This window comes from Aedes aegypti, chromosome 2 (assembly GCF_002204515.2).
Source record: "Aedes aegypti strain LVP_AGWG chromosome 2, AaegL5.0 Primary Assembly, whole genome shotgun sequence".
In the NCBI taxonomy this organism is placed as follows: domain Eukaryota; kingdom Metazoa; phylum Arthropoda; class Insecta; order Diptera; family Culicidae; genus Aedes; species Aedes aegypti.
In genome coordinates this window covers 300,422,122-300,449,920 of record NC_035108.1, presented here as the reverse complement: position 1 = coordinate 300,449,920, position 27,799 = coordinate 300,422,122, and the positions used below count along the sequence as shown (strand labels likewise).

The 27,799-nt window shown below is 38.5% G+C and overlaps 2 protein-coding genes across 2 annotated transcripts; both read right to left on the bottom strand.

Moving 5' to 3' along the window:
* On the bottom strand, positions 1 to 27,799 carry LOC5571646 (alkaline ceramidase). The gene is given in 5 exon segments (XM_021845519.1): positions 1 to 536; positions 601 to 738; positions 800 to 1,056; positions 27,634 to 27,696; positions 27,698 to 27,799. Coding segments are annotated over 5 exon segments (807 nt in total). The 5' UTR covers positions 27,731 to 27,799; the 3' UTR covers positions 1 to 220.
* LOC110676683 lies at positions 7,534 to 14,787 on the bottom strand. Its single transcript, XM_021845518.1, has 2 exons — positions 14,190 to 14,787; positions 7,534 to 9,306 (listed from the first exon to the last, which is right to left on the bottom strand). Exons 1-2 carry the CDS (start codon positions 14,213 to 14,215, stop codon positions 7,782 to 7,784), a joined length of 1,551 nt encoding a protein of 516 aa, XP_021701210.1. The 5' UTR covers positions 14,216 to 14,787; the 3' UTR covers positions 7,534 to 7,781.

The following is a 27,799-nucleotide window of genomic DNA, read 5'->3' as shown; positions in this document are numbered from 1 at the left end:
CCTTGTAGATGTTTTCCAACCAAGTGCTCAACTTTTTGGAAACTTCATTTTTGGCTTTATGACACAATATGCTTGTGGGAGTAATGAGTTTCTCCATTTTCACTTCAATTCTCATTGCTACTTTTGTACTTGCTATTTACACTACTGAAAAATAAATATTTCATTTTGTCCTACTAAATAGTACGCTTCGCTAACACAGATCGCTCAGTAAACACTACACCTAAATGTGATCGTTAAGTTTCTTGTAGCAGCTGACCGATACGTACGGTACGCCCAGTTCAAAATTGTTCGATGGCCAATACTTGAGCTGCGGTCGACTTTCGGGCCTTTCGTCGCTGACAAAAAAGTATGCGAACAGCACGCAAGCCGTGTATGCTGAAATAAAGATCAAAATGTGCCAGAAACCGTGCAGGTACGGAAAGTTCATCCGCGACCACGCGTCGCAAAACATCCGATCGTTGATCCAGCACACGATGGCCACCAGCAATATAGTGGTATTGCGAACGCCCAACCGGTAGACCCGTTTATCTTCAACGCTGCGGAGATTAACAAAGTAAAGAGAGATTCTTTTTGTATCTTTGCAAACGTTCCTATACTTACATTTTTAGTTCTTTGTACAAAAGATAAGTGGCAGGGATGGCCAACAACATCAGAGCGAACGCATTAATAGCCGGGTAGCACACGGACAGAGCTGTTGCCGTGAGGGAGAACACCGTCATAGAGATACAGAATCGTTTCCTAGAGCAGAAGCATGTTATTTGAATAAATCATCAATCTAGATAAGAAATTCCTTATTCACCTAGAATACTTAAATATCCGTGGAAAGTGTCGCCTGGGACAGAACAAGCTCAGCGTGGCCATAAATACCCACAGGATGGTCAGCTCGTCCAGTAGCTGACCCAGCAGGCTGAGCGTGGCATGGAAGTAGGCCGAACTTAGCCCGACGATGATCAGTAGGATCCATATCATGTGGATGGCCGGTTGGATGAATTTACCATAGTCTTTGAACAGGTAGATTAGAAACGGTGGGCCGACCAGGAACAGAATGTTGCTCACCTACATGAAAAATTTGGAAAAGAATAAGGGATGCGGATTTTTTTTATATGTTAAAAAAATAAGTTTGAGATACAGAAAGGAGATGCACAATGGGGGATCAGGCGGTCATAAATCGAATAAGTCTTGTTTTTTTAAATAATTTTTGTTTATTTTCTTTTTACTACTAACAATATTATTTTTAAAAAAATCCAAGTTTTGAAAATGGTACTTGCTTTAGTTTCTGAGATATACAGTATTAAAGTCAAAAATGGATGCAAATTTACACTTTTCGGCGGAAAAAAATTTTACTTCAAATTTATTAAACAATTACATTTTTTTTAATATTGCATCCAAATACGTTCCTTGGACTATTGAAATAATGTTATATTTATTTATTTGCTTGACGTCAAATAAATAAATATCACTAAAAATATATTAAAATTGAAATAAACTGAAAATTTTAGAAAATAATAGCAAATTTGAACTTTGTTAGTCAAGAACTTTTTTTCCTCGCATTTCGTCACAATTCTGTTTAGATAAAAATCAAGCTTCAAACTTCAACAAACACGTACCGCAGATAAATCTTGCAACTTTGAAAGCTATATTATTTTACCGTGCATGCTTTAAATAAGTTTCCTTCGACATTAACAACGTTTACGGATTATCAGTATCTCGTTATTTTTAGTTGGCCTACAAGCTTTTGATATATTTCAGACCAATATATTATGTTGGCTTTAGGGTAGTCATCTTCAGGATATGCCTATGGCTGAAAATCTCGATAATAAAGATAATAATAATAATCTTCAGGATAGGGTGACCAGAAAACATGATTTTAGGAAATACAAATGGAAGCGATTTTCAATTTGTTATTTTTAAACAAAAGATAGTTAATTCGTGGTGTTATTACTTGTTTATTCATAATAACGAACACCACCGCAATCAATGTTTCGGAATAATATTTCTCCATTAGGTACCAATAGGAGACATCAATCGCTCTTTGTGCCAAACAAACAATAATATGCTTGTTTGATTTCTTCAACAACAGTTAGTACATAATACTGGCAGCCTAATTTTATATATGAGTAGAGTATTCAAATGTCACTGCCTCTGTAAATGATGCTATTGTTGAAAAACTAGAAAAAGTGTGACCAACAGGAAATCCATTCAAACGCGGGCGCCCGATAAAATGCTTTATGGAGCGAAGTTAACACCGCTTAACCCGTATAGGCCTGAGTGGAAGCAAAAATACTGAAACCCTCACGGCTCAGAGAATTCTTAACGGATTCAAATGATTTTTTGTCAGTTCATTGGCCCACATATCTAGTTTCTAGAAGTGGCCAGAGGAACTCGGAAATATTCCTGTAGCCGGAGTTATTCCGGTGGGTCACTGGGTCAAGTCGAGTAAAAAAGGGCTATTTTTTAGGACATGCAAAGTTACCTTCATTTATTTGCAATGGCAATCATTTTAATTTGCATAAATCATTAAGAATTGACATTCAACATTATAAATGAAGAGTTTTGCACCGTTTAAAATATACCGGATGTGGTCCTTCGGACGTAGTGCCTGGAAGTACCGGCTATAGATTTGTTGGATACTAATTCGTTTCAATTCTCGAAAAGAAGAAATCAAACATAATTGTGCACTTTATTGCATTCCCATAAGCTTGTCACAGATGTTCAGATACAAATTGGCCACTTTATCGTAAGTTTGAGGCGTCTCTGGACCCAAAAATGGTCATTTGTAGGATAAATCAAATGCAATACTCATAGTTATTCAATTCAATCGTTTCTCAAAAGGTTTACACTGATGCAATTTTCTTAAAATTCCGTCATGTAGTGGCCACATTATAGCGGATTCCGGAAAAAAATCTGTGACTTGAAATTTGCCTACCTCAAGGGGCATATACGCACAGTACCCTTCTCACCCGACCTGACCCAGTGATCCACCGGAATAACTTTGACCACAGGAATATTTCCGCGTTCTTCTGTCCACTTCTAGAAATAAGATATATGTGCCAGTATACTGACAAAAAATCATTTGAATCCATTAAGAATTCGCTGAGCGGTGAGGGTTTTAGAATTTTTACTTTCACTCAGGCCTATACGGGTTAACCGGTAGTGAAACTTTCAATACTAGTGTTGATTCGGTAGAGAAAGTTTTACTTCTAACAAGGAGATCGGCTTACAAAAGGCGTGATGTAAATGTGGTGAAAGAAATTGGTCACCTTTTAAGAAATATATATTTTTCAAATATGTATAATCAATAAGGACAATGGAAATTCGCGGAAAATGGAAATGGAAATTTGGCCTTCGTCGCAAAATTTAGGAAATTCCCGCGAAATTAGTTGAATTTGGAGAACTTATATCAAAATCACAGTGAATTCCAGTGTTTTGCTTAAGAGAATGATTATTCATCTTCAAGTCGAAGATCCATCCATCAAAAGTTATTAGTTTTAACTTGGATGTATTTCTGGCTTGCTAAATTCGTTTGAAATTTTGCATTTTGCACTCTGATATTCAACTTAATATCTGAATTCGATAAATGACAACTATATTTTATGAGATTCCGTGGAATTTACACATATAGGGTGCATTACCACTTAGGCACTTCCATGATTCACTTTGGCATGGGGGTTTTTCTCGTCCGAATTGTCTGAAACTTAGCAATAAGAAGCGCTTGAGTCCGTCGCATATTGGAGCCAAATATGAGCTCTGTAGCTTTCAAAAAAATCCACTGCCGAAGTGAATTAAAAGTGCCAAGAATAGGATCCGGCTCCCTAAATGCTATTTTCACTGAAAATGTGTATTTTTGTGTAAAAAAGACCAAAAGTATTAGACCGCGATAAGGCCGCGAAATTTTTAATTTATTGTCATGGTCATTAACAGACGCACAGGTCCTTAAGACACCAGAAGAAGCATTTGGTGCCTTAAGTCGAATTTGTGTTTTTTGGCTATTTTTTACATTCAAAAAATCCTAACGAGAATTTGGAAAAACGCAAATCAAAATAAATACCACTAGTTGAACGTATTATTAGTACTTTACAACTTTTGAGAACATTGTATGCCGATTAGAGATGGTTTTGATCTCATAAAATTGATTTCTGTTCATTAAAGTACCAGTAAAACATACATTCAGGGTTGGCTTGATATTCAAACAAATTTTCAGGGCAGCCATGTTGATGGACAAGCTGTTGTACCGGGTACCCCCGTTGGTTTGACCACATTTAATCTGAAATTTTTTTAATCTGTACCCCGCTAATTTAAACGTCGTTCAGATTAAAAATGGTTCAAACTTCATTTAGCTCATGGAACGGAGTGAAGTGAGATGGAACGCCGTGGAACGGAACGCAGAATCAAAACAAAACAGTGAAAGAGGTAACCAGAAACACGTTTCTAGGGTGACTAGATGTTCAAATTAAAAATGGACCCCGATGGTTTGCATGAGGTACCGTTCAAATTAGCGGGGGTGCACGGTAATACATTTCTCTCAGTGCTGGGAATGGTAATAGGATTGAATTTCGCGAAAATCACGTGGCTTTCCCAGTACAGAATTTTCTAAATCGTTAGTGTCATTGAAGCCTCTAGCGCCGCCTGATGGCAAACAAAAATTCTATGCTCACTAGCGCCGTCTGGTGGCAAAATCTCGAATCTCTTGACTAGAATAATGATAGTCCTTGAGCTACTGAACAACTTTGCTGAAGACGCCATATTTCTAAGTGGTCAGGATCCTGAGCTATCCGGCAAACAAATAATCTATGCTCACTAACGCCAAATCTCGAATCTCTTGGCTAGAATAATGATAGTCCTTGAGCTACTGAACAACTTTGCCGAAAACGCCATCTTTCTAAGTGGCCAGGATCCTGAGCTATCCGCAAAACAAAAATTCTATGCTCACTAGCGCCGCCTGGTGGCCAAATTTTGAATCTCATAACTTTTATAATGATAGCGCTTGAGCTACTGAACAACTTTGCCGAAGGCGCCATCTTTCTAAGTGGCTAGAACCCTAAGATAACCGCAAAAACAAAAGTTTCATGCTCACTAGCGCCGCCTGGTGGCAAAATTTTGAATCTCATAGCTTTTATAATGATAGTTTTTGAGCTACTGAACAACTTTGCTGAAGACGCCATCTTTCTAAGTGGTCAGGATCCTGAGCTATCCGCAAAACAAAAATTCTATACTCACTAGCGCCGCCTGGTGGCAAAATTTCGAATCTCATAACTTTTATAATGATAGCGCTTGAGCTACTGAACAACTTTGCCGAAGGCGCCATCTTTCTAAGTGGCTAGAACCCTAAGATAACCGCAAAAACAAAAGTTTCATGCTCACTAGCGCCGCCTGGTGGCAAAATTTTGAATCTCATAGCTTTTATAATGATAGTTTTTGAGCTACTGAACTACTTTGCCGAAGACGCCATCTTTCTAAGTGGTCAGGATCCTGAGCTATCCGCAAAACAAAAATTCTATACTCACTAGCGCCGCCTGGTGGCAAAATTTCGAATCTCATAACTTTTATAATGATAGCGCTTGAGCTACTGAACAACTTTGCCGAAGGCGCCATCTTTCTAAGTGGCTAGAACCCTAAGATAACCGCAAAAACAAAAGTTTCATGCTCACTAGCGCCGCCTGGCGGCAAAATTTTGAATCTCATAGCTTTTATAATGATAGTTTTTGAGCTACTGAACAACTTTGCCCAAGACGCCATCTTTCCAAGTGGCCAGGATCCTGAGCTATCCGCAAAACAAACATTCTATGCTCACTAGCGCCGCCTGGTGGCAAAATTTCGAATCTCATAACTTTTATAATGATAGCGCTTGAGCTACTGAACAATTTTGCCGAAGACGCCATCCTTCTAAGTGGCCAGGATCCTGAGCTATCCGCAAAACAAAAATTCTATGCTCACTAGCGCCGCCTGGTGGCAAAATTTTGAATCTCAAAGCTTTTATAATGATAGTCCTTGAGCTACTGAACAACTTTGCCGAAGGCGCCATCTTTCTAAGTGGCTAGAACCCTAAGATAACCGCAAAAACAAAAGTTTCATGCTCACTAGCGCCGCCTGGTGGCAAAATTTTGAATCTCATAGCTTTTATAATGATAGTTTTTGAGCTACTGAACAACTTTGCTGAAGACGCCATCTTTCTAAGTGGTCAGGATCCTGAGCTATCCGCAAAACAAAAATTCTATGCTCACTAGCGCCGCCTGGTGGCCAAATTTTGAATCTCATAACTTTTATAATGATAGCGCTTGAGCTACTGAACAACTTTGCCGAAGGCGCCATCTTTCTAAGTGGCTAGAACCCTAAGATAACCGCAAAAACAAAAGTTTCATGCTCACTAGCGCCGCCTGGTGGCAAATTTTGAATCTCATAGCTTTTATAATGATAGTTTTTGAGCTACTGAACAACTTTGCTGAAGACGCCATCTTTCTAAGTGGTCAGGATCCTGAGCTATCCGCAAAACAAAAATTCTATACTCACTAGCGCCGCCTGGTGGCAAAATTTCGAATCTCATAACTTTTATAATGATAGCGCTTGAGCTACTGAACAACTTTGCCGAAGGCGCCATCTTTCTAAGTGGCTAGAACCCTAAGATAACCGCAAAAACAAAAGTTTCATGCTCACTAGCGCCGCCTGGTGGCAAAATTTTGAATCTCATAGCTTTTATAATGATAGTTTTTGAGCTACTGAACTACTTTGCCGAAGACGCCATCTTTCTAAGTGGTCAGGATCCTGAGCTATCCGCAAAACAAAAATTCTATACTCACTAGCGCCGCCTGGTGGCAAAATTTCGAATCTCATAACTTTTATAATGATAGCGCTTGAGCTACTGAACAACTTTGCCGAAGGCGCCATCTTTCTAAGTGGCTAGAACCCTAAGATAACCGCAAAAACAAAAGTTTCATGCTCACTAGCGCAGACTGGTGGCAAAATTTTGAATCTCATAGCTTTGATAATGAAAGTCCTTGAGCTACTGAACAACTTTGCCCAAGACGCCATCTTTCCAAGTGGCCAGGATCCTGAGCTATCCGCAAAACAAACATTCTATGCTCACTAGCGCCGCCTGGTGGCAAAATTTCGAATCTCATAACTTTTATAATGATAGCGCTTGAGCTACTGAACAATTTTGCCGAAGACGCCATCCTTCTAAGTGGCCAGGATCCTGAGCTATCCGCAAAACAAAAATTCTATGCTCACTAGCGCCGCCTGGTGGCAAAATTTTGAATCTCAAAGCTTTTATAATGATAGTCCTTGAGCTACTGAACAACTTTGCCGAAGGCGCCATCTCTCTAAGTGGCCAGGATCCTGAGATATCCGCAAAACAAAAGTTTCATGCTCACTAGCGCAGACTGGTGGCAAAATTTTGAATCTCATAGCTTTTATAATGATAGTCCTTGAGCTACTGAACAACTTTGTCGAAGACGCCATCTTTCTAAGTGGTCAGGATCCTGATCTAAGTTATGAGTTCTACGGACGGTTCGGCTTTTTAAAAAAGTCTACTCTCGATCACGGTCCGAAATGAACTGATTGGACATTCTTTATTTTACTTTCATCAAACCTCACAATAAACAAAACGATATTGCCTCCTAGCCTAAACAATCAGAATGATACGCGATACCGCGCGGATGTTTTGTCGTCGTCAGCGATAATCCGTGTGACCAACTGACGAATGACGATTGCTTTACTTTGCTGTGGTGCGTGGGCCACTGGGTGATAACTGCTCTCCCCCGAGTGTTGAGCCTCCTGGGTCAACGTTAGACGGTTAGCCCTGCCGGAATGGTTGAAGCTGGTTGATAGTACTGGACGTCTTTGGTAGCCGTGGGTGCCTCGATGGGTGAAGTGTTGGATCGGTCAATTTGAATGAAGGTGCCTTGAGAACGAAATTTGAACATAACGAAAATTATGATAAAAATGATGATCGATGTCGAGAATGAAAATCCTCCTATGAGAGACCAGGAATTAGCTGCCGTTGCGGATTTAAGATGTTGCAATTGTTTCAAATGCTGGTGTTGTACTTGATGAAGTGTGTGGATGTCGAATTTACGTTCGAGTCCTTCTTCCTTTACTTTTAATCCTGTTGATGGGATGAAGATTCTTTGGTTAACTGTTTTGATGACGTTGTTGGTTAAAGTGTGTTCTCCAATGGTTATAGAACAATTTTGATATATGATCATAAATGATCCGGTTAGGTTCCTATTGGAGATTCCACATGTTGTTTGAAGATTGGTATTAATATCGTTGAGAAGTGCGGTAGTTTCGCTGATTTTGGTTACGGAAGGGTGCTTGGGATTATGTTCATATGTGCATTTACTTTCCGTTCCCCTTGCTAGTTTGGAAACGCAGTTGTCGTCCGAAATGTCTTCGACGTCTGATTGATAGCATAGACTCCAATTTCCAAGTCGTTCACAAGGTGTTTTCTGTAGTAACAATTCGTTCTTGTTTCGTAAATAAATATTTCCTTTCAAATGGATGCGTTGAGAATTTTTTAAGATGGCTTCGATTTTCAGTACTTCGTAGACCGGATGATAAAACTTGGGGATGTTTACCACGTAGAGCAATAACTCGTTGTTTGTGCCGATGGTCACCTTCGCAAAGTTGATGGCTTCTTCTAAGAGGTCCAGGTGCATGCCTTGGTTGCTTAGCAATTCGTCAATTTGGATGATTTCGTCCGTGGTTAGAAGCTTGTAATTGACTGTCCCTAATTTTGCAAATATTATGGCTTCCTGTATGCTTGCTATCTCCTGATTGATGATGTCTAAATTTAAAATCAAATGTAATACCTGAGTTTCTTCTGAAGAAAGCTTGGAATTTTGTTCTGTAATGTTGATGAGTTTATTAGTTATTTCTGTGAGGTTTCCTAAACTATCAAAAACTTGGTTGTTAATTTTGATTTGTTTGTTACTATTGTCGACCATTTCGTTTATGCCTTTTGTAATTATTCTAAGGTCGTCAGCGTCGGGTGAACCAGACATCCATTTCCATGCTCGTCCTAGCGCGTCCCAACGTTTTTGTTTTCGTCTTGGTTTGAGTTGTTTTATATTATTTCTTAGGTCGTCTGTCTTTCGTTTCAGTAGTGTGATTAGTTCTGGATGGCTGATGTTTACTGTGGATATGTGACTTTCTATCTGCGATATTGACTGTTCTATGTCCGTTATGTTGATGGCATGTACGAATTTCTGGTATCCTTCTAGGATTCTTGCTTCTCCTATCTTCACTATGACTACTGGATCGTTGCTAACGTTGTGAATTTCGATGTTGTTACAAAGTATGTGTGGGATTCTGAAATTATTTAACATTGATATTTTTAAACATTAGATTTATGTAGTTTGGAATTATGCTCGTTTTTGAATGTGACATTATTATTTTGTTGTACAAAATGTTTTTTAAATTTTGGTTTATGTTTTGCCCTGATTATTTTGTCCTTAACGAAAACTTCTTTGCCAACAACAAACTCTGGTGGGTCACGTCGGTTTTTATTGATTGTTGAAAGTTGTTTGTCTTGTGTTTTTGTTAAACTAACTAGAACATCGTCATAACGTTTTTGTCGAATTTCCTCTAGTCGATCGGGGTCAATTAGTTGGTCAGTATTTCTAGTCTTCCCAAAGACAATTTCTTTGGGTGTCATGGTGGTGGACGAGTGAATACTATTGTTATACTTTTCGACAACTGTTTGAATGAGGTTTTCGAACAGCCGTTTCAGGAGTGATCTGTTTTTGAATTCTATAGAGTTCTAGGATAGTTGAGTGGAATCGCTCAACTACACTATTGACTTCGGATTTATGATGGGGGGTCAAATACACACGAATATTCAGGTCTATCATCCAGCCGCGAATGGTTGGTGATTGTAAACCTTTTTCATTGTCTACAACAATAGATTCAGGAGTAACATGCGAAGTGAATATTGTCCATATTCCATCTTCAATATGGGCTGAATTTCTGGATTCTATAGGAACCATTCGATCGTATTTACTGAATTTGTCGATACTTGAGAGGAAGTAATGGCTTTCTATTTGGAAGACATCAATATGCACAATTTGGAAAGGGTACCTCGGAATTGGAGTTTCTTGAATGGGTATTACAAGTGGGTGTCGATCGTATTTGGAAGTATTACAGACATCGCAAACGCTTATAAAATCTTTAATATTTTGCGTAAGTTTTGGGAAATAAAACTCTCGCAAAATTTGTTCCTTATTTTCGTTAATACCGCGGTGAGCTCTTAAATGGGTTTCGCGAATGATTCTTTCTTGCTCTTCCGTGTTTGAGACATCTGTAAGTATTTTTTGTGTAAAGCGTATTTTTAGGAGACCAGCGCGACTGAAGAATCGTTTATAAACTTCTTGAAGTTTTCCTAAGATCTCTTCGGAAGTATATAAACCATTCAATTTAGAAGGATCAAAAAATTCTTTGAGTAATGAAGCCAGTATTTGATCAGTTAGACTTGTTCTTTTAAGGACTATACGGCGGACTCCTGGGAAGGGATTTGTGATTATTGTGTCTGGGCTATCATTTACTTTTTCAATAATGACTTGATTTTTAAAGACATTAAGGGGGGCTTCAGTTGAAAGAATGTAATTAGTGTCATCATCTTCTGCCGAGTGTTGAGTTGGTGTAAGCGAGTAAATTTGGATGCGACTCAAGGCATCTGCGACAACGTTACTTCTGCCGGGTTTATACACGATCTCATAATCGTGTTCTTCTAAATATGATTTCCAGTTTTTCAATTTTGCATTCACATTTCTGGGTGATAAGGAAAAAGTTAGAGGTTGATGGTCAGTAACTATTTTAAATTTTTGACCATAAATATAATTCCTGAATACTTTAAGAGCCCAGTAAATTGCTAACATTTCCTTTTCTGTTGCTGAATAATTTTCTTCAGCTCTATTCAAAGTTCTAGAGGCAAAGTGTATTGGTTTATCACTACCAATTTCACCTTGACTAAGCACAGCACCAAGAGCGAAATTTGACGCGTCTGTGGTGATCAAAAATGGTTTTGAAAAATCAGGGTAAGCTAAAACGTCGTTGCTAGTCAGAATGTTTTTCATAGTATCAAAACATTTCCGTTCATCTGGGTTTAAAATTATTTGCTTTTTTGAATCGGGATTCTTCTCCCCTCTCAAAAGATTTGTTAGAGGTTTTGCAATTTTTGCAAAATCTTTAACGAATCGTCTGTAGTATCCGATGAGTCCTAAAAATCCTCTTAATTGCTTAAGATCTTTAGGTTCCGGAAATTTCATGATTGCTTCAATCTTTTTTTCGTTTGGTTTGATTCCATTATCTGAAATCACGTAACCTAAGAATTCAATCGATGTATGCATGAATTCAGATTTGTCCAGTTGGACTTTCAAATTTGCTTTGTGTAGGGTCTTTAGAACTATTCTTAAGTTTTCATTATGTTCCTTAAGATCTTTTCCAAAAACTACCACATCGTCGATATAAACGTAGCATCGTTTACCGATGTGCTCTCGTAGAACATCGTTCATTGCTCGTTGAAAAATAGCGGGAGCGTTCTTGAGGCCAAATGGCATACGAACAAATTCGTATTTCCCATAGTTGACCGAAAAGGCGGTTTTTTCAATGTCTTTGGGATTCATCTTGATCTGATGAAATCCGGAAGCCAAATCAAGGGTGGAAAAATATATATTTCCTCCTAGTTGATCAAGAATATTTGATATCTCAGGCATTGGGTACCTATCAGATATCGTTTTTTGGTTTAATTTTCTGTAATCAATTACGAGACGGAATTTCTTCTCTCCCGATGCGTCCATTTTTTTAGGGACGACCCACACTGGAGAATTCCATGGGGATCTCGATGGTCTAATTATGCCAGATTCGATCAGTTTTTTCATTTGTTTGTCAACTTCATCTTTGTATGCCATGGGATAAGGGTAAGTTTTTTGATAAATGGGTAAATCATCAGTGGTACGAATATCACAGTTTACATTCGTAACACAAGAAAGGGTACTGTTTGGATTATGAAAGATTTCCTGATATTCTTCTAATATTGGGATTAACGTCGATTTTTCTTGTTCACCAAGGTGTGCTAACCTCAGTTTTTCAGAAACTATGATTGAATTTACTTTCCTGGGTGCTGGTGTGGGTGTATAGAAATGTATAGGAATGTTTAGCGTTTTTTCCATGCCAAAAACTTGTAGAATTCCTTGGTTAGAGACGAAATTGAAATATTTGTTGAAAATTATACCTGTTCCTATGATTCCGTCGAAGAAAGTATGGAAATCAAAAATGGAAAATTCAAAAGCATGGTTAACAATTGGAGAAAAAATTGGAAGATATGTAACCTCGGAAATAGCGTTATTTCCTGTAACACCTTTAACAGTTTGTCGAGGTATTTTAAAAATTTGTTGTCCGGAAGTGAGAGCCCATTTTTTGGATATTATATTTATGTTGGCTCCACAATCGATTAGTAATTTCATATATCCCTTATTAGTTGGGATTTTGATGAATGGTAGCGGCGAAACGTTTTTCATTCGAACCATTTTGCCACCCATTCGGTATCGTTCTCTAAAAAATTGCTCTCTTGGGCCTGATTAGTTTCTTCGCTTGGGGTTTCTTCATTTGCCGCGATGCTGTCGATATTCAAATTTTCCAGAGGCTCTAGCAATTCCTCTTCATGGAAAAATTCCCTACTTAGTTCTAATTGTTCTTCATACCATTTTTGGTATTCCGAAGGGTCAAGAACATGTTCCAGAGTATGTGCGGCTCTTTTTGCTCCTGGGTCATGTGCTCGCATAGAATCGCTTGCAATTCTACGTTGAGCTATCGGTCTATTACCATAATTCACATGGTGTGTGTGAATACTGCTGGTATCCATTGGTTCAGGACGTGGTTGGGGTTGTATGAAGGTTCTATTGGGTGCAAAAACATTGGGTTTTGCATGAGAGTTGAATTGATGAAAGTTTCGATGAGGAGCTATCGGGGGTGCTCTATAATTGAAATTATTTTGTTGAGCATGGGAGTTATTTTGTTGAATATTTCTTGGTGTGATTGGGGGTGCTCTATGAAGATTGTTATGAGCATTATATTGACGCGGTGGAACTGGAGGCCTTTCCACAAAGTTGGGTTTAGGCAATGGAGGTGCCGAAGAAGGGAGTGGATGCCAAGAAGGAACGTTTACCGGTGCATTTCGAGCGTCTAAATTTAAATAGTCCACGCAATAACTATAGGCTTGCGCCAAACTCGTTGGCCTAAAGTTTTTGCAGAATCTAGAAAGAGGGTCACCAAGTCCCCTAATGAATGTGTCCAATGCTATTTGGTTGTATAGGCGCATTAGCACCGTTTCAAAAACCTTGCCATTGGTTATCCATGGCAACAGCTGAGCTTATTAGGGTTACGAGCTCCCTAACTCTGCTGTAATAGCTCTCAAGACTTTCAGCCTTGCTGCGTCTGAGCGATTTTAATTGATTGTCGAGAGTCATTAGATCTCTCTTGTCAGCATAATACAACTTTAGGACATCTTTAATGCTGTCCCATTGAGTTGGAGTATTGCTGGTTATGAGAGCGTCGTTCGCTTCTCCTTTGATCTTTCTTCTGATCGTTTTGATCAGAAGATGGTACTGAAAATTGCTTTTCAGATCCTCAAAAAGTTCAAGGACATCTTCGACATCCAAAATCCACTGACTTAAATCGCGTGGATTACCGGTAAAGTCGGGGAGGTCTCGAACAATTTGCGGAATTTTTCCGCGATCCTCGAAACTAATGTTTCGATCAATAACGAATCGAGGTGCGGGATTTGGGATTGCAGCTGGGTTTGGAGCTGGAATTTGAACAGGGATTGGTACTGGAATTGGGATTGGATCTGGAACGGGAATTTGAGCTTGAAGTGGATTTTGCACGATGTTAAGGCGTGCGGGTTGTATAATTGGAGGGGTCATGATAAGGATTAAGGACAGGTGAACTACTTAATTAATCACACAATGTTTTCACTTTCACACTTTCACACTTTCACTATTTTATTAATTACGGATTTATTTTGTTTTGGTTTAGGGTTAGTTCGCGCCTAAACTGTGATATTATAGTGGTTCGCTTACGGATGGGCCGGGCTTACCACTGTGTTGTTAGTAGGCGAATTCGCGTTTAGATTTTTGACACACTGAGGTGCGGTTTTAACTTATAAACTATTTCTTTCTGTTGTTAATAGTACTTACAAGAGAATCAGGAAGCACAATCGCATGCTGCGGGACAACGCCTAGGTCCTGGAAAGTCCTTTGAAGTTCAGGAAGTACGGTTTGTACTGCGGGACAACGCCTCAGTCCTGGATGGTCCTATTTCCGGGGTTGGGTATCCTGATAGTGCACCTCTTCGCGCTCCGTCTCCTCAAATCACCAACTTGATTGATGATGGCTCTGGGTCCGGGATGACGAATTCTCTCTTGGAGGCAGCTGAAGGTGGCTTCGTTCGACTGAACTTATACAATTACTATCAGGTCCCAGATTCGGGCGCCAGTTATGAGTTCTACGGACGGTTCGGCTTTTTAAAAAAGTCTACTCTCGATCACGGTCCGAAATGAACTGATTGGACATTCTTTATTTTACTTTCATCAAACCTCACAATAAACAAAACGATATTGCCTCCTAGCCTAAACAATCAGAATGATACGCGATACCGCGCGGATGTTTTGTCGTCGTCAGCGATAATCCGTGTGACCAACTGACGAATGACGATTGCTTTACTTTGCTGTGGTGCGTGGGCCACTGGGTGATAACTTCTATCCGGAAAACAAAAATTCTATGCTCACTAGCGCCGCTTGGTGGCAAATCTCTTGGCTAGAATAATGATAGTCCTTGAGCTTGAGTTGAAACAACTTTGCCGAAGACGCTATCTCTCTAAGTGGTCAGGATCCTGATATATACGCAAAACAATAGTTGCATGCACACTTGTACTGCCTGGTGGCGCAATTTCGCTTAAGCAGTGTTGCCAGCCACGAAAAAAAATTTGAACCCTTCATGAAAAACTGGATTACAGTTGAAGAGTATTGATATGTTGCTAAGCATTATATTTTTCTGTTCCGCTCAAGTTTGATGGTTTTGATCTTTACTTTATTCTTCTTAAACAGTGTTGCCAGCATTTGTGATTCGGCCGACTGTATGGCACGCAACACTTCCTTCAACTTTGGTGAATATTCGGTATCGTTATCTTTAAATGTTTTTGGTATTTGCATGTCACACCCCCATAAAATTGGCTCTTTTGATAACAATCGAGCAGTGTTGCCATTTATTACCAAAATATGAACGGCCATTTTGGAAAGTTCTCAACCCATGCTTCAACTTTGCCGAATATGTCGAATCAGTATTTCCGCATCTAGACATTGCATTTTTCAAAAACATAATTATAACCCTGTTTTTTTTACGACCGATTTTTTTTTACGACCCCCCGATAACGGTCGTAAAAAGAGGTTGGGGTGTACATCGTTTTTGTTTCCGAATTTCAGATAAATTGTAAAAAAAAATCGTCGGAAATATTACATTCCTCATTTCCCGGCATTTAGAGGTGCTGCTAAATGGCGCTACTAAATTGAACATAGTATTGCTGTTTGCGTTTGACGTGCAAATCTTACTCGAATGCGTTCCAAATGCGGTAACACAAACTAATCAAAGGACACTTAGCAACCATGATCCATATCACCGCCAACCTAGCAAAGAAAAACGTTCTTTGACTTAGCCTTCCTTGTTGAAAATCTTACCGCATTTGGTGTTTCCGCATTTGATATTTGCATTTCAAACGCACACAGCAATAGCTTTGCTTTTTCAATGATGAATGCTGATTGAAGCAAACAGCTAGCAAATGTCATCAATGCAGTTGTGCTTCATACAACATTCGCATTTGATGCTACGCAGTTACTTATGTGATATAGCCCTGAGTTCAAGCTTCTGGTTTCCGATCTTGAGGATCGGAGTTTGATTACAGGAGTTTATTTAGAATGCTGTTTTTTGCCATAGACCACATGACTTGAGGCCAGAAAATTTCATCACGATTCTTTGTTCAAAAGTGTATCTTGTGGCTTAGTCTTAATTTATAGGACTCACAAAAATCTCCCACTCCAAAGTGAATGAAGAGCATCATAGTAACCATGAAATTTGATTTTTTGTATGGTTCCATGGGTCGATATCGAGAAATGGAACATCGACTCATGGAGGTTTAACTGTATTACAACAAAATTAACAAATTGGTACGAATCTTAATGATAACATTCGTTTTGGGGATATATTTCAAGCATCCTTACAAATTTTCAGGTTGACATCATGTCCAAATCCTTGTTTAAAACTATAAGTTTATTGATGTCTGCCAATACCACGCAGAACACGATTATGGAATTTTCTATTATTTTCATAGAAATAAACATTCCTTAACACTTCAGTCGTCGCGCTGTTGTATTTTGTACAACACCGCTGAAAAAACCTCGCTTTTCGTTCACAACAGCAGCGCGGTGGTTCTGACGGTGGCAAACCGCGCGACGACTGAAAGGTTAACACAAACAGTTTCACAACATGCAATTGATTTCTGTGCTCTATTAGAGGGAAATAAAATCGTGTGACACAGTAATCAATTTCACCCGAATTTACGGTATCTCGCATAGATTTTTAGAGAAATCCAACTTCGGCGAGAAACCGATTCTAACTTTTTACCGTGCCGACAATAACGTCAGAATGGAATGAAAGGTTCTTCGCGGGGCTCCCGCTTGCCCACAACAATTCTGAGCTCCACAAATACGATGGATATTAGCACATCACCCTATATTTCTTACCATTTTTTGCCGTTGAAGCAAGGAGTTTAACTCTTGATTTAACTCAACAAAACATGCGCCACCAGGGCCGAAAACTTGAACACATCACATACTGAAATCATGACATGCTTCTTCGAGCAGTCGAAAATAGAAAACTGGTGTTTAAATTTTCGAACAATTTTAAACGTTTAATAAAATGCATTCCTGCTTAAGCTAAGTATGCAGTTCAGCTCAAGAAAAGTAAAAATTTTTGCTCAGGAAATGGTCAAGAAATTTTCTACAGTGAGCTCCATTTGAATTGACATTTCTTTTCAACAGCGTACTGCGATAAAAGAAAAATGCTTTTCTTGAGCATTTCTTGCAAGAAATTTCCCACACATCGAGATAGGCGATTACTTTTCTGTTTAAGTGCATGTGCATACTTCCCATTATAAGTGCATTTAATGCAATATTATGTGCCTTGATTTGATTTGTTTTCATATATTTTTATTGATTAGGTATCAGTATGATCAGTTTTTAGTCTTTTGCTTACAGTCAATGACGTTTAATTTATTACATTCCAGTTATTTTGCAAAATGTTTCAGATGGTTGTCCAAAGGCTAAAGTAAGTAACCGAGAGATTTTTAATTCAATTTAAAAAACGCTAAGTTGTAAGTGGTTGGTGTGTTATGCAAGTTCGCTGAACAATCCAACTAATAACTTACAGTTTTTGAATTAAAATAAAAAATATCTTGGTTACATCTTTTGGCGGTCATGCTGCAGCAAAGGACCCGGCAGAACGTTGAGCGTTATAGACGGAAATGGCTACAGCAGACCCCCCTCTTTCGGGAAAAAAACGCCGCCTGGAGGAGATGGAACAGCTGTGCCGGTCTCAAGAAACACGCAAGTTCTATCAGAAGCTCAAAGCATCCCGCAACTGCTTCGTGCCGCGAGCCGAGATGTGTAGGGATAAGGATGGGAGCATTCTGACGGACGAGCGTGAGGTGATCGAAAGGTGGAAGCAGCACTTCGACGAACATCTGAATGGCGCTGAGAGCACAGGCAATGAAGGTCGGGACAACGGAGGAAATGCCTTCGTCAGTACTGCGGGCGATGGAAACCAACCAGCCCCCACTATGAGGCAGGTTAAGGATGCCATTCACCAGCTCAAGGACAATAAAGCTACTGGTAAGGATGGTATCGGAGCTGAACTCATAAAGATGGGCCCGGAGAGACTGGTCATTTGTTTGGACCGGCTGATAGGCACAATCTGGGAAACAGAACAGCTACCGGGGGAGTGGAAGGAAGGGGTGATATGCCCCATCTACAAGAAAGGCGACAAGTTAGATTGTGAGAACTTTCGAGCGATCACCATTCTAAATGCGGCCTACAAAGTATTATCGTTGACGGCCGATCGACAACGGACCAGATCTTTACTGTACGGCAAATCCTCCAAAAATGTCGTTCGTGAATACCAGGTCCCAACGCATCACCTTTTCATCGATTTCAAGGCGGCATACGATAGTATCGACCACGTAGACCACCAGTTCATTTGGATCCCGCCGGGGACTACGACAAGGTGATGGACTTTCGTGCCTGTTGTTCAATATTGCGCTAGAAGGTGTTATGCGGAGAGCCGGGCTCAACAGCCGGCCATTGTCGGACGAACATTTGAAAAAGTGGCATACCTTCTACACCCGCCTGAAACGCGAGCCAGCAAAGATTGGACTGGTGGTGAATGCGGCCAAGACAAAGTACATGTTAGCTGGTGGGGCCGAGCGCGACAGGGCTCGCCTTCTTAGCAGTGTTACGATAGACGGGGATACCTTCGAGGTGGTCGACGAGTTCGCCTACCTTGGATCCTTGCTGACGGCCGACAATAACGTTAGTAATGAAATACGGAGGCGCATCATCAGTGGAAGTCGCCCGCACCAAATGTATCATGTACGAAACGCTTATAAGGCTCGGTAGTCCTCTACGGGCATGAAACGTGGACGATGCTCGAGGAGGGCATGCAAGCACTTGGAGTCTTCGAACGTCGGGTGCTTAGGACGATCTTTGGCGGTGTGTGGCGGCGAAGGATGAACCACGAGCTCACTCAATTCTACGGCGAACTACGAACTACAAACCCAGTATCCAGAAGGTGGCCAAAGCTGGAAGGATACGATGGGCAGGGCATGTTGCAAGAATCGCGTCGGATCCGGTTGGTACAAGAAGGCGTGGAGCGCAGCTAGCTAGGTGGGCGGATCAAGTGCGTATCGATTTGGCGAGCGTGGTGCAGAACCGAGGATGGAGAGATGCGGCCACGAACCGAGTATTGGGGCGTGAAATTGTTGATTCAGTGTTATCTGTTTAGATGTTAACTAAATAAATAAAATGAATGAATCTTTTTGCTTTTGAACAATCCTCTGGAACTCTTTGGAAAATGACCAAAATTTTAGTTCAGATTCTAGGGCAGTGATCACCAAAATGCCACCCTCGTGAAAGTTTTGTGCGGCCGAAAGGATTTCGAATAATAGTGTGATGTGGCCCGCGAGCTGTAATTACATGGTGACCGGGTTTATATTAGATTGTTTCATCAACTAAGTTTCCGGAAAACTTGTCTTTCAAACCAGTCTGCTCCGCGCAGTTCATGTTAAAAATGAAATCTGGAATTTGCATATAAGCCTTTATATATCAGCTCAGGAACAGCTTGCCATCTGTCTAAGGCCATATGCGTCATAATTCAAAATTTTCTGGAGTCTACAAAAAAAGCTCTGGTAGTCCGAAGGCTTCAGATTTTAATCGAATCTCTTGCGACAACTGTTACTTTCCAGAAATCTCAAATATTTCATCGAGACATGTTTTTCAATTGTGACTTTGTTGATAAAATAAGATTTTTAAAGTTACGAGTAGGGAAAGTGTACCAGTTATGGCCATAGTGGTTCCCTATTTGGCCATATGCGAAATTTTCATAACTTTCACATTTTAAATCTTTTTGAATGTTTTAACATCAAGATATATCTTAAATCTAACTATAGTATACTACGCCACACAAAAAATTAAGAATTTGAAGACATTAAAGTAATCACGTATGGCGAAATAGGGAACAACTATGTCCATAACTGGTACACCTACCCTACTTCATGATAATCCAGATGTTTGCCCTCTTCAATGGTTTCTTATGGGAAAAGCCCGGGAGAATTGAGAAATTTCACCTTTGTGCTCATACCGTGTATCCCGGTAGAAATTTTCGTGGTAGAAATCTTGAAAACCTCATGTATGTAGATCTCAGCATTTACTTGATATTCTTTCGATGTCATCTGAGTGATTATTCCAAATTGTCCATTGGATAATCTCCCACAAGAAACGAACAAGATTTGAGCTTGAGCTTGAGCTTATTTGGCCGCCCGATAGATTAGTGGAAGATAGAAGCAAGTGGAAAATACAACTACAAAGTACGAGGAAAGAAACGGGCCTGGGATTGAACTGCGAAAACCTACAAGTATTTTTCAAGATCTTCGGTATGAGATTTTTTCGTGCAACACACGATAAGGGCACAGTCACAAATTTCATAATGCTAAAGGAGGTGGGTGGTTGTCTTGAAGATGCTACAGCTCATACAAAATCCGAAAAATATTCGTACCAAATGTGGTGAGTATCTAAAACTTTTTAGCGTTATGAAATTTGTGAATGAACCCTAACGATATTTTCTTTGCTATCGCGTTGGAAGCCATTCAAATAAATTTATTCATACCTTGCAGCCCGCGCTATGTTTTAAGAGCATTCAGGTGGCCCGTATAATCAGGCTGAGGACCACTATTAGGGAGTCCTAGAAAGTATTGGCACGGCCCAACCATACTGCCATTTCAAGACTAGTTTTATTCATGTTCTTATCAACATCAGATTTTGAATTTTGAGCGATTTTTTAGCTACCTGATTGTTGATGGTAATACATTTCTAGGAGCTTCTCTTATCAATTTTGCACAAATCGCGTTACCTATATCTGAGATACTTTGTTGTACGAATTTTTTGCTAGTTCATCAAGTACGTACCATAAAAATCTGAAAAAAATAATGGAAATCATAAACTTAAGTAGGGGCCTTCCTTAGCCGAGTGGATAGAGTCCGCGTCTACAAAGCAAAGCCATGCTGAAGGTCAGGAATGGGAAATGTACTGTAGCAAACATTTACCACCTCGACATTCACATTTTTCTACACGACCATCAAAAGCAAACCATGACCGTTCAAAACAGCACGTTCAAAAATGTCACGGCTCTTCAAAACTGTGATCTTCTTCTTCGCAACGTTTTTTTAAACCCGAATGCGAAATGACTCGAGCACAGTGGTGACACGATTTTTCTGTTTTTCGGGGTTTTGCATTTTTGCTCGATAAAGGCAGCATGAAATTGAACTTGTTTATATGTATCGCAACGGAATGATTGTGCTCTTGGTGTTAGCGCTAATAGATTTCAATTAGTTGAAAACACAAGTGAAATATTAGCGATTGAATTATTTAACATTTTTTTCAATCATTCACCTCAAGATGGCTGCCCGAAAACGGTCATAGTGGAGAGACAAGAACAGTCAAGCAGTGTGTGAACATGCTGCTGCTGCTTTGTGTTTTGGTTGACTGGCAGAATCGATGAACTGTGGCAAATTGTGATCACAGTTCCCAAGCCTGCTGAAGGTGTCTGGGTTCGATTCCCGGTCGGTCCAGGATCTTTTCGTAATGAAAATTTCCGTGACTTCCCTGGGCATAGAGTATAGTCGTACCTGCCACACGATATACGAATGCGAAAATGGCAACTTTGGCAAAGAAAGCTTTCAGTTAATAACTGTGGAAGTGCTCATAAGAACACTAAGCTGAGAAGCAAGCTCTGTCTCAGTGGGGACGTAATGCCAAGAAGAAGAAGAAACTTAAGTATAAGCAATTTGAAATTTAGGAAACTAATAATCCGATTTCAGTAGAGAGCTGTCCGGCCCACGTCCTTCCTAGCAAAACCAAATGCAATTTTAAACAACATTTTCTGTGGAATATCTTAGATACAATGTACTTCAACTCAACACATCGAAGGAGTCTGGTAAAAATATTTATTACTAGTTAAGTTCCAACAAACTCAAAAGTAGGGTGTGTTCTGGCTAAATAAGAATCGATTTTTTTAAATCAAACATGGATCATCAATCAAAATTTGTATGCAAAACATTACTAGCTTTTGTCACTGAATGTTGGTATGTGGCGAATTTTCATCATTGGAAGCAAAAAATCACCGATTCTGAAAACATCTGAAAATCAGATCAATCCATTTAAGATTAAAACTGTGTAATATAAATGCATTTGATACATTCCAGTGACTATTTATGAATATTCCAAAATTTTAAATACACACTTAGATTAAATTACTGGGTTTAGGGACAAAATGTCGAAAGACAAACGTCGAAACCCATAACGTCGAATGCCAAAATGTCGAATCCCAAAACGTCGAAAGGGACAAAACGTCGAATGGACAAAACGTCGAAAGCAATCATTTTTCATGCAAAGGTTTTGGAATCTAAGATGACTATTACGTTGCCAAGGAAAATATGGTTGCGATGCGAACGGCGTTAGGTACTGCAAAATTTGCAATGTTCATCAAAGTAAGCATGGGATAAATTTTGAGAAAAATGTCAATCTTACAACCAGTTCGGACCAGAGAAGAAGCACTGCAGCACCTCAAGAGGAAGACTGAAAATGAAGCCAGAGGTAGGTCTTTTTCATACTTTTATCATCGTTACATAAAAGTATGAAGAAGACCAAGCTGTTAAGCATTTTTTGCCTCACCTCTAGACTCACAAAACGGCAGAGGAAATGAATCTTGAGAGCAGTTCATTATTTATCTTTTTTCTGTTCTACGTGGGCAAACAAAATCTTTTTTACCACCAGATGCATCAGAATGTGGGAACTCCAACAGTTTTCTACATTAAGTGCGTAAGCATTTAGCCTAAGTTTAATTTGTTTTTAATCTCAATACGCTTTAATGTTTTTTATTGTTTTATGAATATTTTCAGTTAAATGAATTTTATAAAATCCTTGCAGCACCTCTAAAGTGAATTGGATTTCTGGTTAAGCTATCTATTGATAAATAGTGTATTACTTATTCTTTGAAAGTACACTCATTCTTTTAACAAATTAGTGACACAAACTTCATAAAATTAACAACTAGATTTTTAGGAATTAGTAAATTATGTATTCTTCAGAAATTTGCTCGTTCTTCTCTCGAATAGGAATAGTTGACTCGATTTAAATTTCGTTTTTCGGGTACAGAAATCTTTCATCAGGATATCCAGTAAGTTTTTAAATATGTTCTATTGGAGTATAGTAGTCTATACTTAATAAACTTAATGAATTCCGAGCTAAATTTTAAATTTATTTTTTATTGTTGCTTCCGAAACCAGATACGGATTACAATTTCACGATGTTAACATTGAAAAAGAATATACAAAACTGGACGGAATAAAGTACACATTGGCCAATGTTCCATACAAAACGGTCAAGTTTGGAGACATGGATCTTAGCTTCTAGTGCACAGTCTAGTGAAATTTTCACCGCAGCTTCAAAATTCAGAGCTTTATATAATCAAACTTTTGAGTAATCACAAATCTGCAATTTTGACTGAAACAATAAAAGTCTTGAATTCAAAATAATTTGTAAAATGAAAATGCTTAGAGTTATATGCCTTTTTGCAAAAAAAAATAAAGATATTTGATGAACCACACAAGTTTGTAGAATAAGATTTTTGAGTATGACTGATTGTTTTCAAAATGGGAGATTTTCATAAACTTCAAAATTTTGTTTTTTTTTTAATTATTGTGATTTTTCAACACAGTGAAACTCATATTATATCTGAACTAAGGTGAAAATTTCATGTCAATGGGACCATTAGAAGCCGAGTTGTATGAAAAATGTCCAATTTGTACTTAAATCTGTTCAATGTGAATAATACTGTTTCAACTACTCAAAACATTCTCTAGTACTTGGATTTTACGTTACATTTTTATATTTCACCGTTTTCTTTATTAATTGAATAAGTCGACATTTTGTTAGATATTACTCATATTTTTTCAACGGTTTGTTCTTTCGACGTTTTATCATTCGACGTTTTGGCATTCGACATTTTATGTTTCGACATTTTGTCTTTCGACGTTCTGTCTTTTCGACGTTTTGTCCCTTCGACGTTTTGTCCTTTCGACGTTTTGTCCTTTCGACATTTTGGCATTCGACGTTTTGGCATTCGACATTTTGTCTTTCGACGTTTTGTCACCCAACCAAATTACTGGGGTCGGTAAAATTTTACTGGGTTTTGGAACTACCGAAAAAGTCAGTAAAATGAAAATTGTCGCCACGCGTAATTGAAAAGCAAATTTCACCATGTTTTATTTTTATCGATATATGATATAAAAAGAAAGCTCTCTGCAAAATTTCAGTGAAAAATCTCTGTTTTTCGATTTCTGACAATTTTTTTTAGTTTACTGACTTTTTCGGTAGTTCCAAAACCCAGTTATTTTTACCGAACAGATTGAGTGTGTAGTAGTTCAAATCACGTTTGCTCTATGGCTCGAAAATTGCCACACCGTCGAAATAGACCCTACACCTCACCTACAGTTGAGTTCAGAATAATAGTACCGTGACATGCTCTATTACCGTGAGGTTAAAAAAACTCAAGTTTCAATCGATCAGATAAAAATAACGTATGATTATTTTCAAGTCGTTCATGTTTTATATAGTAGACCGTTTTATATACTTTGCATAAAAAATTTAATTTGAACCATTTTGTAAATTTAACCATAGTTACAGTTGATGTTGTTAAACATACCAGTGTTCCAAATACCGTGCATCTTACTCCGACTGCCAGGTCACATTTTGAAACATCTCTCAATTGAATGAACGAAGTGCATCAAAAATAAAACTTTTATACTAAACAACGTATTGAGGTTTGCATGATTGATTCGGGAAATAAAATATATATTTCACTTCGCCATTTTGGAATTATAACTGAAACACGGTATTTGGAACACATAAGCAACCGTGCCCTAATACCGTGTGTTGGCACCAGGCGATTACATTCTAACATCATTTTTGTTTGTTTGTGTGTGGAACTTTAGTTCAAGTTTGTCTTGGCTTTCTATACGCTACTTAATGTGCTAACGTTTGTGACAATCATTTAGAAAAATAAATAATATAATATGCTAAAAATCCACATAATTCTCAAATACACGGTATTAGGCAACACACGGAATTAGAGCAGGTCACGGTAGTGTAAGCCGATTTTCATACAAAATGCTCAACTTTGGCGTATTGTAACTTTGTTTCCCTATACAATCGGCAAACATGCTCAATTTCATAAGCCATTTTACTAGACATTAAGAACTAGCATGATATATGAATGGCGCTGGTAACGTTTTTGTTGGTGATGACATTTTCGTCTCTTTCTGGCTATTTTTCTACGCGGTTATATGTCTGATGTTACCAGTAACTAAAATAAATTCATCCCTGCCTGCTGATTTTAATTTTACTGGGGAAGATTGAAAAGCTTATTGCACGCCATTAATTAATGAGCTCCTCGAAGAAACGTAAATAAATGGGCCCGCCAGCAAGTTTCAAAGCTGGTAAACAAACAAAAAACAGATGGTTCGAAACGTCTCATAAAATGGCTTATTAGGTAGGGAGCCAGATCCTCTTCTTGGCACTTTTGATTCACTTCGGCAGTGGGGTTTTTTTTAAAGCTACTGGAGTTCATATTTGGCCACAATTTGCGTCGTATTGAAGTGCTTCGTATTGCAAAGTTTCATACGATTCGGCCAAAAAAAACCACCGATGCCAAAGTGAATCGTGGAAGTGCCCAAGTAGCTCTACACCCTACCTATCACAGAAGTTGAAAATTTTCGAAGCATAGGTTAAAAAGTTAAGCACCAGGTGAAATCACTCAAACTAATAGTAGTTCCAAAAATTTAAATATCTGCTATATTCTGAGTTGTATTTGTTTCCTTTACTCATCATTTCAACAATTTCCTCCCAAACTATAAATGTATAACCGAACTAAGTTTTTATAAATTTGTAGCTGAACAAAAACTACTATTATTTTGATTCATTTCACCTGGTGCTTAATTTACCGTTTCTTTGAAAATTTTCAAATTTAGTGATAATTAAATTGAGCATATTTTCTATGTCGAAATTTCATGCCAAAAGGAAATAAAGATATGGAAAACGACTTCTACTATTATTATTCTAAACACAACTGTATGACGGTGGACATACAGTTCGCAGTTTGAGTACACTGAGAAAACTGTAGTTATGTTATTCATAATACCTTTCGTATGAAACAGTATTTTGCTAGCTGAAAAACATTTCATACGACGCGTATGATTTTCACAACTCGCTTATGAAGAACATATGAATTAGATTCAAGATTCATATGCGGTCCTATTATATTTCATACGATGTGCTTATGAAATCCAAAGCAAGCCTTGTTTGACAAATATCATACGTTTTTCTTATGAACCGAGCATCAAAACGTAACAAAATGGCGTTTGAACAAACGAAGCTCACGTGTTTTTAAGTGCTGGCGAATACGATGGCTGTGTTTTAGATAGTAAAGAAGATAATATTCAAAATGTATGCATCAATATCGATAATTCTATGTAGAGTGGCGCAAATGTGGCGACTTGTGTAAAAGATAAAATTTGCTAAACTTTGTCTCGTGCAATGGCAACAGAATGGAAATACGAAGTTATTTGAGCGTGGCATCGAAAACGTGAGTTTGTTTATTAGGTTTAATATTATGTTTCAAATAATTAATCGACTATCTTCTTCAGAATCTATCCAACTTATCAATAGTGACGAAGAAGGTTTCGTGAGCGGTGCCAAGCTTTTTTCAGTTCTAACAACGGCGATATTAGATTTGATAACAATTTAAACGGGAAGATAAACTATTCATTTTGTAATTTACAAACAATGATAAAACGTGTACTTTCTGATGAATACTTATTTTCTCATCAAAAGTTTATTGTATAAAACTACGAGAACACCTCTTGTTATAGTTAAAATATTACAAAAGGCACAATAATATGATATAAATTACACTAATTTGCGTATAAGAATCATACTTGAATATATTGAGCTTCATATAAATACACTTTGAAGTTTATAACAAATATCCATAGATTTCATACGACACTTTTATGAAATCTGTACTACTGTACTGCAAAATTCATACTATACCACAAGCTAATTCGTTCATAGAGCCATCGTATGAAATCTATAATATTTTCTTTTGGTAAAATTTCATAACCGTTTCGTATGGAAATCGGAATATTTTTTTCCGCAGTGTAGTAATGGTATTAAAAATTTACCGCCAACTACCGCCAATTGAGCAAAATTGATAACAGTCACACTGATAGCGACTAGCCCGTCGGTTAGCTCGCAAAGTTCTAACTATAAACGAATCACAAGCGAGACATTTCTTTGCCATTAAGGTCATAAATTTGATGGAATTAAAATCAGCGCAACAAGTAGTAGGTTTTGAGCGTATCTAAATTAATAATAGAATTTGTAGATGAAGAGAATACGAAGGGGAGGCTATACTATATCAAAGCTGTACTTAATACCTGCTCAACTTAATCACATATGTTGCTGTCGTTCTGTGAAGTGACATGCTATTTAATGCAGCTATGATCGTGTGCCATTACTAGTGCATTAAGCACAGCACAACGAATCGAGTTTCATAATAATGATCGACTCCTAAAGTCTTTGCCCTTCTCGGCTAATCCACTTGGCGTTTAAAACTAAATTATCAAACCAGGTAAAGTACGAATCGAAGCCATGCCCATCGACAATGAAAGAGAATCTGAAAAAGGTCAATTAAAATCACCTACCGTGTTCACGAACTCGGCTATATCCGGCGAAATGAGATAGTTGCCTTCGCACCAATCAACGGGGTGAACTGCCACGTTCCAGATGTTCCCAGGTCATATCGCTGTCTGCCGCTATTATGCTACGATGACACGCTTGTTCCGGACGGTCGTCGTTCAAATGCGCGTA